At 48.2% G+C, this 17,461-nt stretch overlaps 1 protein-coding gene across 7 annotated transcripts in view; it reads right to left on the reverse strand.

The window, feature by feature from the left end:
* ATP11C (ATPase phospholipid transporting 11C) overlaps positions 1 to 17,461 on the reverse strand; it is a 120,164-nt gene that overhangs the window by 58,313 nt on the left and 44,390 nt on the right. For 2 of the 7 annotated variants that reach the window (XM_062627398.1, XM_062627392.1), the window contains exons 24-29: positions 17,296 to 17,423; positions 14,796 to 14,931; positions 13,286 to 13,351; positions 12,136 to 12,239; positions 10,550 to 10,703; positions 2,277 to 5,659 (exon numbers count right to left, since the gene is read on the reverse strand). In XM_062627398.1, the coding sequence (XP_062483382.1) occupies positions 5,543 to 5,659; positions 10,550 to 10,703; positions 12,136 to 12,239; positions 13,286 to 13,351; positions 14,796 to 14,931; positions 17,296 to 17,423 (705 nt within the window). In that variant the 3' untranslated portion in view covers positions 2,277 to 5,542. Of the gene's footprint in view, positions 1 to 2,276; positions 5,660 to 6,747; positions 6,844 to 7,950; positions 8,042 to 10,549; positions 10,704 to 12,135; positions 12,240 to 13,285; positions 13,352 to 14,795; positions 14,932 to 17,295; positions 17,424 to 17,461 lie in introns of those variants that run through there. The other 5 variants (XM_062627393.1, XM_062627394.1, XM_062627395.1 and 2 more) reach the window with 5 other exon arrangements.

The following is a 17,461-nucleotide window of genomic DNA, read 5'->3' on the forward strand; positions in this document are numbered from 1 at the left end:
CAATTCATCCTGCCCAGCTCCCACACACAGTCCTGCTGGTGCCAGGTAATTTCTCCAAGTGCTCCCATCACTCCAGGGCTCAATTGTTGCACTGGTTTTCCCTGGCTTACCCGAATCCCATTTTTCCTGCTATGCCACTGCTGCAAACACCTTTGCCCCACGCATCACCCAGCCCCATCGGCCCCAACTCCAACAGGCAGAAACGGGATAAGAGAGCTTTGATTTGTTCTGAGGGTGGTGCTGAGAACTGGAAAAACAGAGCTGGCTAAATGTAGTTTGGAGTCAACCTGATGTGAAAGGGAATTGCTCACCTCTGGAATAAGCACAGCAACATCAAAGACTTGTGCAGGAGTGTAATTAAGCTCTGGTTGGTTTTCATGAAGTGGGAATTTTAGGAAGGTTTCGTGTGCAAGGCAGCATCACCCCCAACCCAGGGCTACCATCCACTATGGACTCTTTCCAAGCTGGTCTCAGAGGAGCAGAGCCTCCAGACTGGCACAAATCCTGGCCCCACTGTGGCCAGTTAAGCCTGCACTGATTTCATAGACTGGTTTGTGTTGGAAGGGACCTCAAAGCTCCTCCAGCTCCAACCCCTGCCACGGGCAGGGACCCCTTCCACTAGAGCAGCTTGCTCCAAGCCCCTGTGTCCAACCTGCCCTTGAACACTGCCAGGGATGGGGCAGCCACAGCTTCTCTGGGCACCCTGTGCCAGCGCCTCAGCACCCTCACAGGGAACAGCTTCTGCCTAAGAGCTCATCTCAGTCTCCCCTCGGGCAGGTTAAAGCCATTCCCCTTGGCCTGTCCCTCCATCCCTTGTCCCAAGCCCCTCTCCAGCTTTCCTGCAGCCCCTTCAGGCACTGGAGCTGCTCTCAGGTCTCCCCTTCAGGAGCCTTCTCTTCTCCAGGCTGGACCAGCCCAGCTCTCTCAGGCAGGACTATGTCAATGTGAGAAAGGACTCCGCTGTCCCACTCTCACTTGTTCCCTGGGTAAGATGTGCTTTGTTTGGTGTTACAACCCCTGGTTGGGAAGGCAGCACACTCTCAGGAGCACACACACCCTTTCTCCAGGCCACAGTGTGTTTCCAGCTTAGCAGGTTATCCCCAGACATGTGGAGCTTTACCAAGCAAACCCCTTGTGCCAGGGCTGCAGGAGAACAAGCTGAGATGGGGACACTGCGGCCCCTTCACTTACCAGGAGCTGTCATCACACACCAACAGCCTGACCTTTGAAAACATCCTTGCTAAAAACCACCTTACCAAAGGACATTGCTTCTCCTTCCTAACATGAAGGGCTACATGAGCATTTTAAATGCTAATTTGGTGCTTCCTGAAATAGCCGGTGACCCGCAGCCATCACCCATCGGTACATTTACTATGGTTTTCCCATCCTCCTGGCTAGCCAGCGCGGAGTAGAACCATTCCCAGCTCTTCAGATGCTTCTCACTATCACTCACTCCATTAAGATTCTGAATGCGTGTATCTGGTTTCCAATAGTACAAGCTGCTTCTTAAAGGTTAGAGTTTGTTTTAAATAGCACAGCCATCTGTCCTCCGGTGGCTGATGGGAGCTGGAGACATCCAAGCAGCCAAAACAGAATCCTTCAAACTGCCGGTTCGTCATTACAAACATCTAGGTTTGAATCAGACACCTCCTATAAAAACTCACAGGAACTCCATATATTTCCCTTGTGTCTTATACAAACACTGAGTCCTGAAGTTGCATTGCGTTGCTGGGGGTTCATCCATGCGAATATCCGGCCAGGACTTCAGCAGGTACTTGACAAACCCCACAATAATCCTCATTTGGGTGCTTTTAGCCTTCGACCTAAAAACGCAGCTCATTTATTACAGGCAGCCACGGCAGAACCAATGCACAGCATTAAGAACAACTCTTTGTGCCTGTATGGAAGTCAGGCACGTGGACCTATGTTGTTTTAGGCAGCTCCTAAATGTCAGCTAATGCTCCGAGTTTAACTCCTCTATAATGATAAATCAATTTATTCCTTTAATTCACAGGACTGTCCTAATTTGACATGAGTTTTGAGGGAAATGGGGTCAGAGCACATAGGGCAGCTAAGTGTAGCAGCTACTAAGAGTGAATTGTTAGTAACCTGCTGGAAAACACACAAAATGCGAAGCAACCAGTAGTTCCCATCAGAAAACCAAGTATGGCCTTGCTGGCATCACCCCCCAGTGAAAATGCCCACAGTCCCTCTTGTGCTGCCTTGGAAAAGGCCCACACTAAAACTATCACCCAAGGAGACAAGACGAATATATCTTATGAATCAGAACAACATACCAAAGTTTATTGATTACTTCAAACAAAAGTCTCTGTAATGAAAAAAGAGCAAGTTGCATTCAGAAAAGGTAACATTCACATTCAAGTTCCTTTTTATATAAAGCAACATAAATGTATAAAATTGCATTTAAGTGAAAAAATGTAAGGTTGCAGTCCTCTTTATATATATATATATATATATTCTTGCAAGAAGCTGAAAATGTATCTTCTTGTTGCCTGTATAGAATTTACACCTTCTATATACTACATGGTTTTAAAAACCCCAGAGCTGGGCAATTGGATAAACGGTGCAGTATTCGGTAAGTTTTCAATCTGGGTGTACACAAATTCAGTTTGAAGCTTTTCTGCAGTTCCAAGTCATTCCTAACATCCTCAGAAGGAGCGGGGTTAGTTTCTGAGAAGTAGCTGTGACTACACCAAGTTCCTCCCTTATCACAAAGCAGTTTTAGAGAGAATCTTAATTACATTTCTTATCTTGCAGTGTCACTAGCCGGGGATTAAGCTTCAATCAGTTCTGATGAAGAAACCCCAGCCTTTTTTCCTTCAGGTTTTCCCACCGATAAGCCTGTACTGACCTTTTAGCTCACTAATGAGCACTGTACCAGTGCAGTGTGTGTATGGGACATGAACAATCACAGCATCACACTGTTGGGTTACCCACTCCAGCATCCCGCTGGCTTACACCCTACAGTTCCTACCACCACTTTTTCTTCCCTTTTCAACCCAAAAGGGGTCTCCTATTTGCCCTGATCTCAAATCATCCACAGCAACAGGAATTTCACTTCTGCTGTTTCTGAACGATGAGGATCAGCTTCTTCTGCCCAACACCCCACCAGTGCACTAGCTGAAGATCCAAGCCCAAGAAAACCTGAATTTCACTCCAAAGATGCCTCCCATTAATTCCAACCCACCCCTCAGCACACCTGCCTTGGGTTTGAACATACAGCTATTGCAATGGCTCGCTCCATCCTGAGACTGGACACTTGGAAACGGGAAGAGAAAGATTTGGTTCTCAGAAGGCTCCATCTCAAAACAGGCAGCAGAAATGAGCCCGTTTCTGTGGCTTTACTGGGACAGTTCACACACACGGCAAGCTTTGCTCTGTTCCCACTAACGTAACCAGCAAAACCTCCACAGGAACAGACTTTGACCGTAGGAACAGAGCACGACACGAAACAAACCGAGAAGCAAGGTGGCAGGCTTGGGACCATCCGGGCTTGGAATGGTTTTGAATCACAGGAATCAGGCATTTCAGCGCCCGCATTTTAAAGGTTATGTAAACACAAGTCAGCAACTGTATATTTAAGGAGAAAGGTTAGATTTGGCATATAGAGCTTATCTTCATTGTAGTCATCGTATGCTTCATCTGTAGGCACCACATTTTAGCAAGAAAAGTTGAGAATGGGACAAGGTCTGCAAGTTGAAGTCTAGGTCCATGAAATGAGCTAGGAAAAGGAAAAAAAAAAAAGAAGGAAAAATAAAAGCTTTGCCCATGGGACACATGCTGGAAGTGCAGCTCCTTACTTGCATGCAGCAAGGAGGCGAGCTGAGGTTGCTAACAAACACCACTTGCATCGAGGCCAGTGCAGTGTGTATAATACAGTGGTCCTGTCCGTACATCCCCTCCCATGCTGGGTGACAGAAGAGCAGCCACTGGCCACAGGGACTGGCCACATCCCTTTCCCACTCACGTAAGGCCCATAGCAAAGTCCTCGTGATGCACACCACAACCTGCCTGAGCTGATCCGCATCCTGCTTCCACCGGAGACAAGAGATGGAGCTCAGGGATTGCAGCTGGAGAGCAAGACTCAATGAAATCTGCTGAATGGCATCTTCATCTAGTCCCAAAGGGTTGTTTCTTTGCATGTAAGCGACACAAAGCCTGAGTGAGCAGGAGCCAAACACAGCCCCTCTGGAATGAGGCTCCAACACTTCCCACACCAGTTCCTCTGCAGCGCACTGGGGCCAAGGGAAAGCAGCATGAGGAGGGACCTTCACACCCAGCAGTGGTGGCACACAGGGTGCTCCACCACTGCTTATCTTCACGCAATGAAAAAAGCTGCTTTTTCCACGTATCAGAGAAAAGAATGAAACCAAACATCACATCAGGCACCTCACCTCAGCCTAAAGAGGAAAGTTCCCGCGACCATAGTACAGGTAGAATTAAAAAGAACATGCCAATTTAAAACCCAAAGAAAACGTAAAATGAAATCAAAGTTCCTGCATTCCTTTCATTTTCAAACCGGCTTCTTTTTTTTCTTAGTGCAAATAACTCAAGATGCAGTTTGATAAGCCTGCAGGATTACAGGCACAGCCCATGTCCCCCGGGATCATCCAAGGGCTGCACTGTCACTCAGGCCTTTAAAGTGTTGAAGCAACTGCACAGTGCAGCAATGTAAGCACAACCACATGAGCCCGGGCAAAACGGCTCAGCACAGCCCAACTTCCAACATCCACGACAGCTTCCTTCCATCACAAACAGCCACAGCACGAGGGAAAAGGATCTTTTCTTCCCCCTCCATCAGGAATTAACCCACCAGCAAACAGTCTGCGGAAGGATGCTCAGGCGTTTCCTGAGCATCAAGCGCTTCTCCATATGGACACCATCACTGCAGATGGACCACAGGCTGCTTCCAGCCATTCCCAGAGGAGGGATGTATGTGACTGAGCACTATGCACTGTCGGTGAAGATTCCTCCTGGATTTTCAAGTATTTCTGCCACGTGCATCTGGCAACCCACAGTTGGGAGGGGGCAGCCCCGGCACCAGGCGGGATGCTCACAGGGCTGCATCTGCAGGGTGCTGCATCTGCAGGAGCAGGCTCTTCCCGTGCCTTTGGGGAGCCCAAAGGGCTGTTATGGGGTTTAAGTCTGTGCTACTTCTTTGGTCAGGCAGAGCAAGAGACTTCAGCAGCTCTCTGCTTGGACAGATCTGCAATGGGCAGAGGAAGCCCCCGTATGAAATGGGGCTGGCGTTGCTCCCTTGCACTTCAATTCATGCTGTTTTGGATGAATTCCTAAAGATGCTTTCTCAGCCTCCAATGATGTAGAATTTGGTAGGTTTAATTTCTGGGGGTGTGGGGATGCCGCAAGACCAAAGACAAACGGGTACCGTGGGGCCAGTGCCCTGGCTACTGCTTTATCAGCGTGGCCACTTACTGTTCTTGGTGAGATTAAAGAGAACTGTAAGGTTAAAACCATGGTTTTTCCTACAGCGTGACAAGATGCAGTGTCTGCATGGAGCACTTCAAAGTATCCTGAGAGGATATCTTTCTGCCAGATTAGTAACAGCATCTTCGTTCTTCACGTAACCATTCTCTATACGTTTGTACGAGACTAACATAGGCAGATCAAAGGGGTCAGTCTGCAAAAATCAGAAGGAAAACACACGTGTATTGCAATTGCCACATTCCCAAAACTCCCAAACCTTTTCCTGGGTTATTTTTAGAGGAAAACACTTCACATTTCATAGGAGAAGAAGAAAGATCAGCCCGTGGTAAAAGTGCCAAATGTCATTCACAAGTAACAGGACAGCAAAACGCTGCATAAAGTCCAAAAGTGGTGCCTACCTCCCTTTCTGCCCCAGCCCAGCCGCCTCCAGCACCAGTATATGGCAGTGGAGAGCACCACCTAACGTCTGTGGGGAGGGATCACGGCTCAGGATCCATGCCAGATGCATTGGAGGCATGGCAAGCCTGGCTCTCTGTGCCAGCCTGATTACACTGCTCGCTTCTGAAGTGGCTGCAGGAGAGCTTTGCACCAAACCCGCAGTTTTAGGCTTGCAGCTACATAATATTCCACCTAAAAAGTGTGAATTCAATCAGGCACTTTTACTGTTTTACCCTGCTACCAGCTTACTATGACGTTTCAAATCAGCTTGTACCAGGATGCTCTCTGTGTGCGTATGTACATACAGACACTGAGGCATATGCTGACATAGACAAGTACACGTGTTTAGTATCAATCTATGCAGATGAATTAAAACATACTTATTTCTATCTGACAGAGCATGCACCCTAGAAAAAGGGGGTTTGATACCATTCAGATGCAATATTGGAATCATTTTAATAGCTGACACTTGAATGCTTCACTGTAAATACACCAGTGTTAGCTTTTATTACCAGACAGCAGGATTCCCCGGCTGCATTCTCACATTAAATTATCTGTTAACATCAGACTAAAATATGAGTTCTATTGAGAGCTTTATTTACATACTGCAAAACATTTCAGTGTGAGAGGATCTGTGCACGTCCAGGATGCTGAAGAGGCTGGACAGCACAACATCCCCACATTAAAATGCATCCCAAGCATTGCATCTCCCTTCCACAAGGACAGCTGCCCCACACCGATAGTCAAGAGGATTACAAGAACCACAGTTTAATTGATCTGGGGAGGTTACAGTTGGTTAATCGATGCCTTTGAAAACCATCCCAACTCCTTTGGATAGGGTACCTGTTACAACACATTAGACTCATCTGAGAATGTTCTGAAAAGAAGTGGTCTGACAGAAGGTCTGGCCGACACTGAATCAGGTGCCTTCCTGCTGCTCTGCAACAGCGAGGCAAAGAGACTTATAGAACATGCAACACACACCCCTGCCTAATGGTCAAACTACACAAGACACACACCATTTGACAGCTAAGTCACATCCTAAGGGATGGAGCAATACACACACTCTAAATACCATGGTTATTAATACTGGATGGGCTCTGCAGTGCAGGAGGCACAGTGGATGTTCAGAAAGTAGCCCTGAAATGGTCACCTTTGGGTGAGGTTTATGTTACAAGCGCTTTTGAGGGAGGAGGAAACCATCCGTGATCTCCACATAACCGGTATCTTAAAACAGGGAGCAATAGTGGAGGTCTGCAGTGAAACCAAATGCTTGAGACATGGACTCGAGGCACTGTGCTGTGGGGTAGCCCCACCATCCCCATGGTCAGCAAGTCAGAGACCATCCCTTGTTGTAAGGGTTGAGTATAGCAGCTTATTCACTTGGACAAACAGTAGCACTGACAAGTGGTACCTCTGCTCCTGGAGCCAGGCTGAGAGAGCTGGGCTGGGTCAGCCTGGAGAAGGCTCCTTAAGGGGACACCTTAGGGCAGCTCCAGTGCCTAAAGGGGTTACAGGAAACCTGAAGCAAGCTGCTCTAGTGGAAGGTGTCCCTGCCCGTGGCAGGGGTTGGAGCTGGATGAGCTTCCAGGTCCCTTCCAACACAAACCAGTCTGGGGTTCTGTGATGCATGGAGCAAGATGGGCACTTGGGGACCTCCTCCTACATCAAACAATGCTGAGCTGTTTGCCAGATCCTCCAGAGGACCATCAATGTCGAATCCACCTTGTCCAACGCTTTAGAGTAGTTTGCATCTAGTCCACTAACACACAAAACTACAGGCGGGGAGAGTGAATCAGCATTGGCTGCATCCACCCTACTTGGACATCCTGAGCACGACCAGCTCATCCACCTGAGGTGCAGCTGGAGACTGAAGGGGAAGAGACAGCCTAAGTATTAAAGCAAAAGATCTAAATTAAAGCAAAAGGAGAAGGGAAAGCAAGGTTTTGCCGGGTGAGCAAATCTAAACATAGGTTTCCAGGAGTTAGGCGTTAGGAAAAAAAGCAGTAAAGCAAGCAACACATAGTGACTCAGAAAGGAAATCACCTTATTCACTCCAAGAAAAGCTGTGATTGCTGGAAGTTTGAGAAAGCATGAAGATAGTGGATGTTCCTGAGGAAGGAAGGCGCTTCGTTACCTGGTTCACAACAGCACAAAAGACAGAAAATTGCAGTACAAGAAAGGCAGAAACCGAGGCAAACACAAATGCAGTAAAACAGGATAAAGAAAGGAAAACAAAAGGAAAACATGTTTCCACACAGGAAGTGTAATAAAGACTGAGCAGAGCCAATGCGCTGTTATAGGGAACTTGGGGTGGATCCCTGTCCTATTGACTTAAGGGCAAATACCCATCGACCTGCCTTCAACTCTATCCTCCCATTCCAAAGGGGACCCTCAGCTGCCAGCCTGGGGGTTCAGGCACCTAAATAACACCCCTCATCCTGTTTGTCCTTTAATTCTCCCCATGGGGAACCGATCCCCAATATTAATGTTAGCATATTCATAAAGGCTCTTGATTTGAAACCATCTAACCTGGTCTTAATGCCTTTACAAACGAAGGGACTGACTTTGGTGCCTGACTGCTGACACAGACATCTAGAGCTCCTATCTACTGCAGGCATCTTCCAAAGCTCAAACTGTACATTTAAATACAGCTCACCCCGTGCTTAGTTTGGAATGCACATATGAAGAGACTTCTCTGGTTGACACGTACTTTGCTTTGCTAAATCATTTCACAAGAGCCTTTTTTAACACATCTAAAGGACGCCTGAAAGCAAGCATTGCTCAAGGGAATGGATCCCCTGGCCAAGTGCTGAAGTCTGCTCCTCCTCCTCCTCTTAGGGGAGTTGAGGCTGGGCTCAGAAACCCCCGGGTCACCCTTCCAGGTCACCCTCCTCAACTCACTCCCAGCCTATTCAATGGGGGTGTCAAGCTGGAAACTACTAAATCATATTTAATGGGAGGAAATTACACGGAGCCTCAAAGAATTCAACCACACTTCTTCAGCCATCTCTATCGCTTTCAACTTGAATGGTTTGAGGGGTTTTTTGTCTTGCAGATACATATCTCAATCCACTGACACTGGGCCAAACTTGTACTTGGAATGTTATGGGAGAGGAAAACATTTACTACTTCATTGAGGCTTTTTAAATTGAGATTATTATCAGGCTGAGATGGCTGAGAGCTGGGCTGGGTCAGCCTGGAGAAGAGAAGGCTCCTGAAAGGGAGACCTGAGAGCAGCTCCAGTGCCTAAAGGGGCTGCAGGAAACCTGGAGAGGGGCTTGGGACAAGGGATGTAGGGACAGGCCAAGGGGAATGGCTTTAACCTGCCAGAGGGGAGACTGAGATGAGCTCTTAGGCAGAAGCTCTTCCCTGTGAGGGTGCTGAGGCGCTGGCACAGGGTGCCCAGAGAAGCTGTGGCTGCCCCATCCCTGGCAGTGTTCAAGGCCAGGTTGGACACAGGGGCTTGGAGCAAGCTGCTCTAGTGGAAGGTGTCCCTGCCCGTGGCAGGGGTTGGAGCTGGAGGAGCTTTGAGGTCCCTTCCAACCCAAATCAGTCTCCTTCTATTATCATTTATAATAAGGACCAAAGATAACAAGTTATCCCAGGTGAGGAAAGTGCACTGAAACCTCGCAGCATACAAGAGTTTCAACGGGAGAAGCCTATTTCAAACCTCAGTGTTTGGAAGGTCATCCTATGGTCTCCTGGGACATGGCCACCCATGCTGGGCACCACAGTGCTGGTCTGCGTTACCTTCCAGGAACCACCAAAGCATCTGCTGGGTGTCAGCACAGGGGTTATCCCACACTAACAGCACCGGCCCCTGTCCCTTCTCCTTGCCCTAGCACTGCCTAAGGACATGAAACCCAATGGCAAGGCACCACGTTCTAACCCAAGGCAGGACTTGCTGCTGCTGCTGCAGGGAAAGAAGGGCTGCAGGAGGGAGGGCAGGCACAGGGAGCAGCGGGGGGCATGGCTGGGGTGACAGTGCAGTGCTGCAGGGATGCTGAGTACCACTGGGCAAGCAGAGAGCAAGGGAAGGACTCAGCAGGGTACGAGTGGTGAGCCCGGCACTGCTGGCATTCACCATCTGCAGGAGTGGCAAAAACAACTTGCAGGAGATGGCTTCCACTGCTAAATCGAGCCCTCCTCCTCCTCTATAGCAGCAGAGGAGAGCTGTTAAGGAACCAAACTGCTTTGAAGGAGACCTTCTCACTGCAGGCTAGCAAACCCTTGGTTATTAAGGGGAGTGGGCAGACATGACAAGACCTGACCCTGATCTCCCTGCCCCAACACCCGAGGACAGACTCAAGGGGAACACCATGGGTGTGCTTTCTGACATGAATTTCTGCAGGACACAATATGAGGGGTTTGCTGATCAGCTCAGGTTCGAAAGGGACATCGCATTTCACAAGAGATAGCAGTTTCCATCCAGTGAAGGCAGCCAAGGAAAGTGAGTCTCTCCTCACTACAGACAAGGCAGTATTTTTAGATGAGCTTCCTGACATTTCTGGCATGTGAAAGAGTGAGATGAGACTCTAGAAAGCCTTCCTCGAGGTGCGAGTGGCGCACGGCGCCGCTACAGGTTCAGCTGGTGCTGAAGCCTAAAAATACAGCGCAATAAATGCATCCCCTTGCTCCTTACCTGATGGCTCTTCTCTTTCATACTTTTGAAAACTATCAGAAGAATCTCTGGGAAGAGGCTGATAAAGATCAGGAGGATTATTGCCAGCCACGTGGAAACTGAAGTCAGCATGTGGGCAAATACAAAATACATTCTTTGCTGCTTCAAGAAAGGCCTGAAAGAGAAAGGACACAAATACATTGGGGTTAACACAAGCTCCCCACGAAGGTCAGAATCACAGCAGGCTCAGATCACACTATCAGCAGTAACACCTCCCTTTCAGATGGGGATGGGTACAGCGCAGACACACACTGCCCATCTGCTACCAGTGCATCTCCTGCTGCACTAGTGCTGGAGGTCCTGTCACCTTACATGATGCATTCTGCATCTTCCACATTTGTTTTGTTCCAGGGTGTGGAGGGGTTTGAATTTTGCTGCTATCACTGAAAGAGAAATTATTCCTCTTGTCAAAAACCAAATCATTTCATTTCAACTTTGGGCTTTGCTATAGCTTCTGGTTTGCTTTCGATAGAGGGAATCCAGAGACTCTTGGTACCCCCCCACAGGTTATTTGTTGTTTCTTCCCTCCCTTGATGATGGAGGGGAACTGGCAGATGCTTATGAAAAATGCCTCATAAATAACACATAAAGTGCATTAACTCCAAAATATGGAGCTATGAGAGTTAAATACACCAGTGGAACACTCACACATTGCAGCACAGAAACCTGGTTAGACCTCAGGTCTCCATCTGTTGGTTGGGAACGATGAAGAGTTAAACAAAACCTGTGACCCTCAACTGAACTGTTTAAATCAATTGCACATCTTTATCAGGAGGCTGCTGGACCAGGGATTGAGTCAACAACAGGAAAGCAAAGGTGTAAAATGGGAGATGCTCTCTGCTGTGAATGTCAATATGAACGTCTAATTCCAGCATGGAAAACGGGAAGTTAATAGTACTTGTAATGTACTATTTGCTTTCCTGCTTTTGCGAGACATGAAGACTAAAATCCCGGTTGCATTCAAATCCATGAGAATTCCTTCTCCTCATCAGATCCAGGATTTCAGCAGCAGGATCTGTGTTTTTATCCTGCTTATTTTCTCCCTCTTAAGCTGCCCCAGAGCGCTGGGTCCTCTTGCTCTGCATCTGCCTCACCTGCTCCTTCCCTTCTGTATCTCCCATCAGTTCTTCCTTTCATTCCCACCTACATGCACAAACAGATCCTGAAATATTTATCCCAAAACCTCCAAATGAAGGACAAGGGCCTCAGCACCAGAAATGACCTCAAAGGCAGAAAAGCAAACCACCTCTTGCCAAAGCCAAGCACTTCAATGACAACGAGGACTTTATCTGCTTTCAGGCTGACAGACCTCCTCCAGCACATCTCATCATGCAACAGCCCTCCTCCAGCACCAGCCTTCAGTGTGAATTGGATGGAAATACCAGCCCTTCCCTTCCCAGTAGAGAAAGGAGCATGGCTGCGCACACCCTGACATCCATAAATCACTGGATAACCCAAATGCGGGGATGCTGCAGCCATGTCTCCCACAAAGCCAGTGCTGGGCATTCCCCTAGGAAAGCACCAGGGAAAGAAGAACAGATACTTGCCAAATGACTCCTCCCCAGAAGAATGAGAAAAACACATAGAAGGCAAGGGAGCCCCAGATCACAAAGTGGTTCATCCACGTCCAGAATCGGGTATCTAGTGCTAGCTGTGTGAGTATCAAAGAGAGACAGAGAACAGGCATTACATGCAGAGCACACCTCATTGTATTTATGTGACATCTCAGGCTGGTTTCACATTAAGGTTGAAGGTTCTCCAAAGAGCTACCTCTGTACATGTGCACCAGGGAACACAGAATCATAGCACCAAGGGACCTTAAAGCTGATCCAGCTCCAACCCCTGCCACGGGCAGGGACACCTTCCACTAGAGCAGCTTGCTCCAAGCCCCTGTGTCCAACCTGCCCTTGAACACTGCCAGGGATGGGGCAGCCACAGCTTCTCTGGGCACCCTGTGCCAGCGCCTCAGCACCCTCACAGGGAAGAGCTTCTGCCTAAGAGCTCAGCTCAGTCTCCCCTGTTATTAGTGCAGGCATTTTCAATACAGATTGGCACAACACCAACAGGGAACCAGTGAGGTTCTAACTCTAACTGACACTTTTTAATAGGATAAATCTGATACAAGCTCTGCTGTGACAGGAAGAGATGTCTAAAGGTTACAGGGTCTGTAATTGCCTCCTGCCACCACCTGCTGTCCAGAACCAAGCATAAAAGACTTTTTGTAAGGTCTTATGCAAACTGTTCCTTCTGGAATGCTCTAGGAAACAAAGCAGATTTGCTGCTGTTATCTGACAGATGTGCTTCTGTGATCCTGCTGGTGCTTGTTTAAGCCATGTCTGAAACAAGGTGGACAAACACAAGGTCTCTATTGCTGCCCTCTTGCTTGAACTGAATGCCAAGGGGTAAAAGTGTGGGGAGAAATCAACCACAATCAACTGAAGCTCTCAAAAGAGGCCAAATAATGGGATAATAGTTTAACTAAGACATAAATACTTTAGACTAGTACAGCCCAGGAATACAGCCCACAGGCTACACAAATGGTCAGTGAGGAAGTTCTTCCTCTATGGAAGAGAAGATTTAAGTGGTGGGAAGTCCTAGAAACTCCATCTTCAACACATTTACTGCATGATCTGACAGCACATCCACATGCATTGGGAAATTACTCCAAGTGCCTGCAGAAGGAAGGCAGATCCTCACCTTCAGCGTGACGGTGAACACCAGCACAGTGAAAACAATCGTCCCAAAGGTCCAATTCCCAAAAACCTGGAAAACACGTTACATTGCCACAGGTGTCTGCGTCCATCTCCTTGGAGAGGCACAGCAACAACGATGAGGACAGGGGTGCAAGCAGGGGCCGGATGGGAAGGATGGGATGGAGCAACTACTACAGGGTGTTGATGCTCAGAGAGGCGATTGCTACCCACTACTCTACCCTGTGCCATGCAGTGCCACACAGACGGAGGACCCAGAGCTGGGATGGTGACAGGTACAACCTCCTACTAACAGCAACGTCAATACAAGTCATTGGACCACCTGTATGCCATGATTTCTTGGTAATTTACTCAGTTTCTGCTTTCTTGCAACACCTCTGCTCATCGTCTCAGTTTGCAGAAGGCACCAGTGTGTATTCTGCCATCTGGTTTGGGCTGCAGGTAACTAGTGACTATGCACAACAGAGAAAAGCAGATACTGTCTATGAGTCCAAATGATGGCAATGAATGGGAGGGATGCTTACCAAAGGCTGTCAAGACCTGAATGCATACATCAAAACAGAAAGTGAAATGTAAAAGCTTCCACACAATGCAACAAAAATTAAAGTCAATAGGAGCAAAAAAGGAGTCAGTCAAACAGACATGGATACCATGAACAATTGCTGGTAGCAGTTCTCACAGGCAGAAGTGTCAACAGAACAGGACATAACCACACAGCTTCTTTTAGTGCCACACAGACTTGACCTCTGAAGGCATTTGCAGAACAAATCAGTGCTTCATGTTCTACTAAATACAACCTGAATGGCTATAAATACAGAAAAGCACTGAATCTACAATACGGGGGCTTGACTACATGTAGCCGGGGCTATAAATGTTGGCACTGATGCAACATATGCAGACACATAAATTTCATCAGCTTTTTTCCAAGTGTTTGCTGCTAAAAAAGCCTAAGGTATTCTCCAGAGTCAGAAGTGATGGTGGAAGGAGGCTTCCCATTGATGGAGATGGGATAACACACTGCATACCCCCGTGGGGAAAGGGTCCTGAGACAGCCCAGGCCACCACGTCTGCACCAGGGCTTAGCTGTGTACTCAGTGAACCAGCAGAATTAAAAGAAAGAAAGAAAAAAGGGAAAAGAAGAGAAATCCAATTTCTTTTTTAACCTGCTCCTGCCCTGAGCCATTGCCTGGCATCATACGGAACCACGAATAGGCTGTGCAAAGCTCGCTGGGCTGGAATAAAGCTGTGTGTGAGACTTAGTTCTTTTACCTAGCGAGTTTAACCAGCTCGGCCCTGTTTCCATGGCGATTTGGGAAACGTTTCATCTCAAGCATTTGCTGCAGAATCACACCATAAGCAAGGCTACGCCATCGGACAAGACTCGAGACACCGCACGGATTAAGCATGTAGCTATTCCCCGCCAGGCGTAGAGAGAGGCAGGGCACAGAAGCAGCAGTCATCACTCTCCCCCTTTGGGTGTGTTTTGGTGGCATTACCTTTCCATTATCTTCCAGCGATGAGTTTTGGAAAAGAAAATAAACCCCAAAGAAAAACACGAGTCCTTCAAAGGCGCCCAGAAAGGTCCAGTACAGGAACGGCCTCCACTGCAGCATGGCGTTATCAGAAACCTTCCTGCCAAAAGAGGGAGCAATGAGAACATCACCATCACGTTCAGGATGTGCTGTAAAGCCCTTTGCAGCCAGGAGATCAGCTTTGGAGCAAGCCCTTGCTGTAGGGGACAAGGAGGTGAAACACAAATACCTGCCACAGATGTCTGCTATAAGCAGCTGCTGGTCATGAGTGACCGTATGAGGTTCAGCATATTTTCTCCTTATCAAAACAAAACCCAGCCCAAAGGGAACAGCTCTTACACCACCCTGAGCCTCTCCCACACCCCCTGCACCACGCACACTGTCTGATATCAACTGCTCGATTCCAAAACCAGAGCAGCCACATGGCATGTAGTGAATGCGTTGTGTGCTCCCCTCTTCTTGCTGAATGCACCAGCTCCCTGGTTGAGAAAAGCTCTGCAAAGCCCATCCCTGGAAGCGGTGTCTGTCTGAAAATAACCTCCCGAATCGTTTGGAGGGTGTTTTTAACACGGGGGCTGCAGCAGGAGGCTTAGAATGTTGGATGGATGAGATCTGGCACAGAGGCAGCAGCAAAGGGATGCACGATGGGCAGAGCTGTGCATGGACCACGCGCAGAGCCCAGGGAGCGGGGGGCAGCTATCAGGGCAGGAGGGAGTCAAAGTTTCCTGCATCTTTATCTTTTCAGATGACTTTCTTTAAAATCTGAAGATTGATGGGGGAGAAAAGCACCAAAAATCCCCATTCTTTTCTCATTTTAACCCTTAACTGTTAAAGCAATACATGGATTCCCAGCAAGATGCACCTTGCAAACAGGTGTGGTGCTGGGCTCCTAAAACTGCAGTTTCTAAACCAATCCCCTGTTGAATCCTGTGCACGATGATGCAGCAACAGGGCTCTAGCATACCACAATCTGGGCATGAGTAAAGAGCATGGATAAAGCAGACTATAAGTGGGGCTTTTTTATTGCAAAGAGGGAAAAGACGTCCCTCTGTGAGCTCTGTTTTGCATCCACACTGAAGTCCTGCGGTGCTCATCGTAAACAGGCTTTTACAGCCCCTCAGACTAGAGATCTGCAGTGCAGCAGCTCAGCACCGCACACAGCAGCAGTCCTGCATTTAGCAGCACATACATAGGCATGACTATTCAACCTGCAGCTACCTGCCTGCACAATTCATGCTTTCCCTCAATGAACAGAGCCCAGTCACCAGCCCAGTGCACGGGGCTGTTGTTATTGGTCTATGTCACACAATATTCAGTTACCTATTTAAAGATACAAGAGGTGGCATTTTGCCATACCAGTGGAGGAATACGGCGGTCTAATCATCACAGATCTGAGCACTCACTTCAAAAGCACCCAAGCCCTTTCCTACCCTCACAGTGCTTGTTGCATTCTGATTTTTCCATACCTAAAGTAACATTCACACAACACCTTTAGGCTGTGTGATGTCTGATTCCCCACCCTGACCCTGCAAAGGCATCACTCTTGGCTTGAGCACGGTCCTGCCACACACAGCTCCTCCATGCTGAAGAGCATCTTATGATGGTGACAGGGCTTGCACAGGGCAGTGGCCAAAGCAGTCCCAACCTGTGCTTGCTGCCCATCAAGGGAATTAGCAACAGGAATGCATGAACAGGGTCCTCCCCCCAAAAGCATCTTCCCGTAGTCCTTCCTGAAGGGCTGCACCCAAGTGTGAGTACATGGGCAAGGGTGGGAGGAAGATGGGAAGCATCTCTGTTTCCATGGGAGGCTGGATCCTCTCCCCACTGCAACCAAGGAAGGGGAGAAAGCAACCAGCAAAGCAGAGGGAGGCATCTCCTCTTAAACTGCCTTTTTCCTGGGCAATGCAGCAGGAAACTCTGAGTGTGCGGATCAAAGAGCAGAATTCCCTGGTAACAGGCCCTGATCTGGGTATTTGGCCTTTGGAGGGGAAGCCTGGGGGATGATATCCATTCAGACAAGCTGAGAAACTACCTGCCTGAGCTGGGCTTCAGAAACATTTGTCTTTCTCAAAACAAAAGGACCTTTTTTCCCCCTGAAAGGCAGATCTTCCCTCCATCCATTACATGCTTTATCATCGGCTTGGCTCACGCTGCCTGGCCCAAAGCTAAGGTGAATGGATTGATTTTTCCTGTGGATGAAGAATTCCACCTAGAGTTCATTTTTCTTACAGAGACACAGCAGTGCAATTGGCCAGACCAAATACTGTTCTAGGAATAGGCAGTAAATAGGACATTGCTCAGCTCTAACACAGAGCCAGCAGGGACACAAACAGCCTTTTCTGCAGTTCATGGTGACCCCATTGCCAACACAGGTGCTGACACCTGCTCACGCTCCTGCACCAACACAACTTAAACCATGGTTAACCAAGCTGTGCACGGGCTTACCCAGTCCAGCACTACTTACATATAGAGCTGAGGATCCGAGGTCAGCGTGTCGATGTTGATGTGCTGCTCCAGGAGGCTGTAAGCCAGGATGGGTAGTGATGTGAAGCAGATGTTGTACATGGTAAGATAAGCAGCATCGTACAGTGGCTTGAAAGAGGAAGAAAGGGTCAAATGAGACAGAAGTT

Source organism: Pezoporus occidentalis, unplaced genomic scaffold, assembly GCF_034315485.1.
Source record: "Pezoporus occidentalis ecotype Australia unplaced genomic scaffold, CSIRO_AGI_Poc_V1 ctg30, whole genome shotgun sequence".
NCBI classification, from domain to species: Eukaryota; Metazoa; Chordata; class Aves; order Psittaciformes; family Psittacidae; genus Pezoporus; species Pezoporus occidentalis.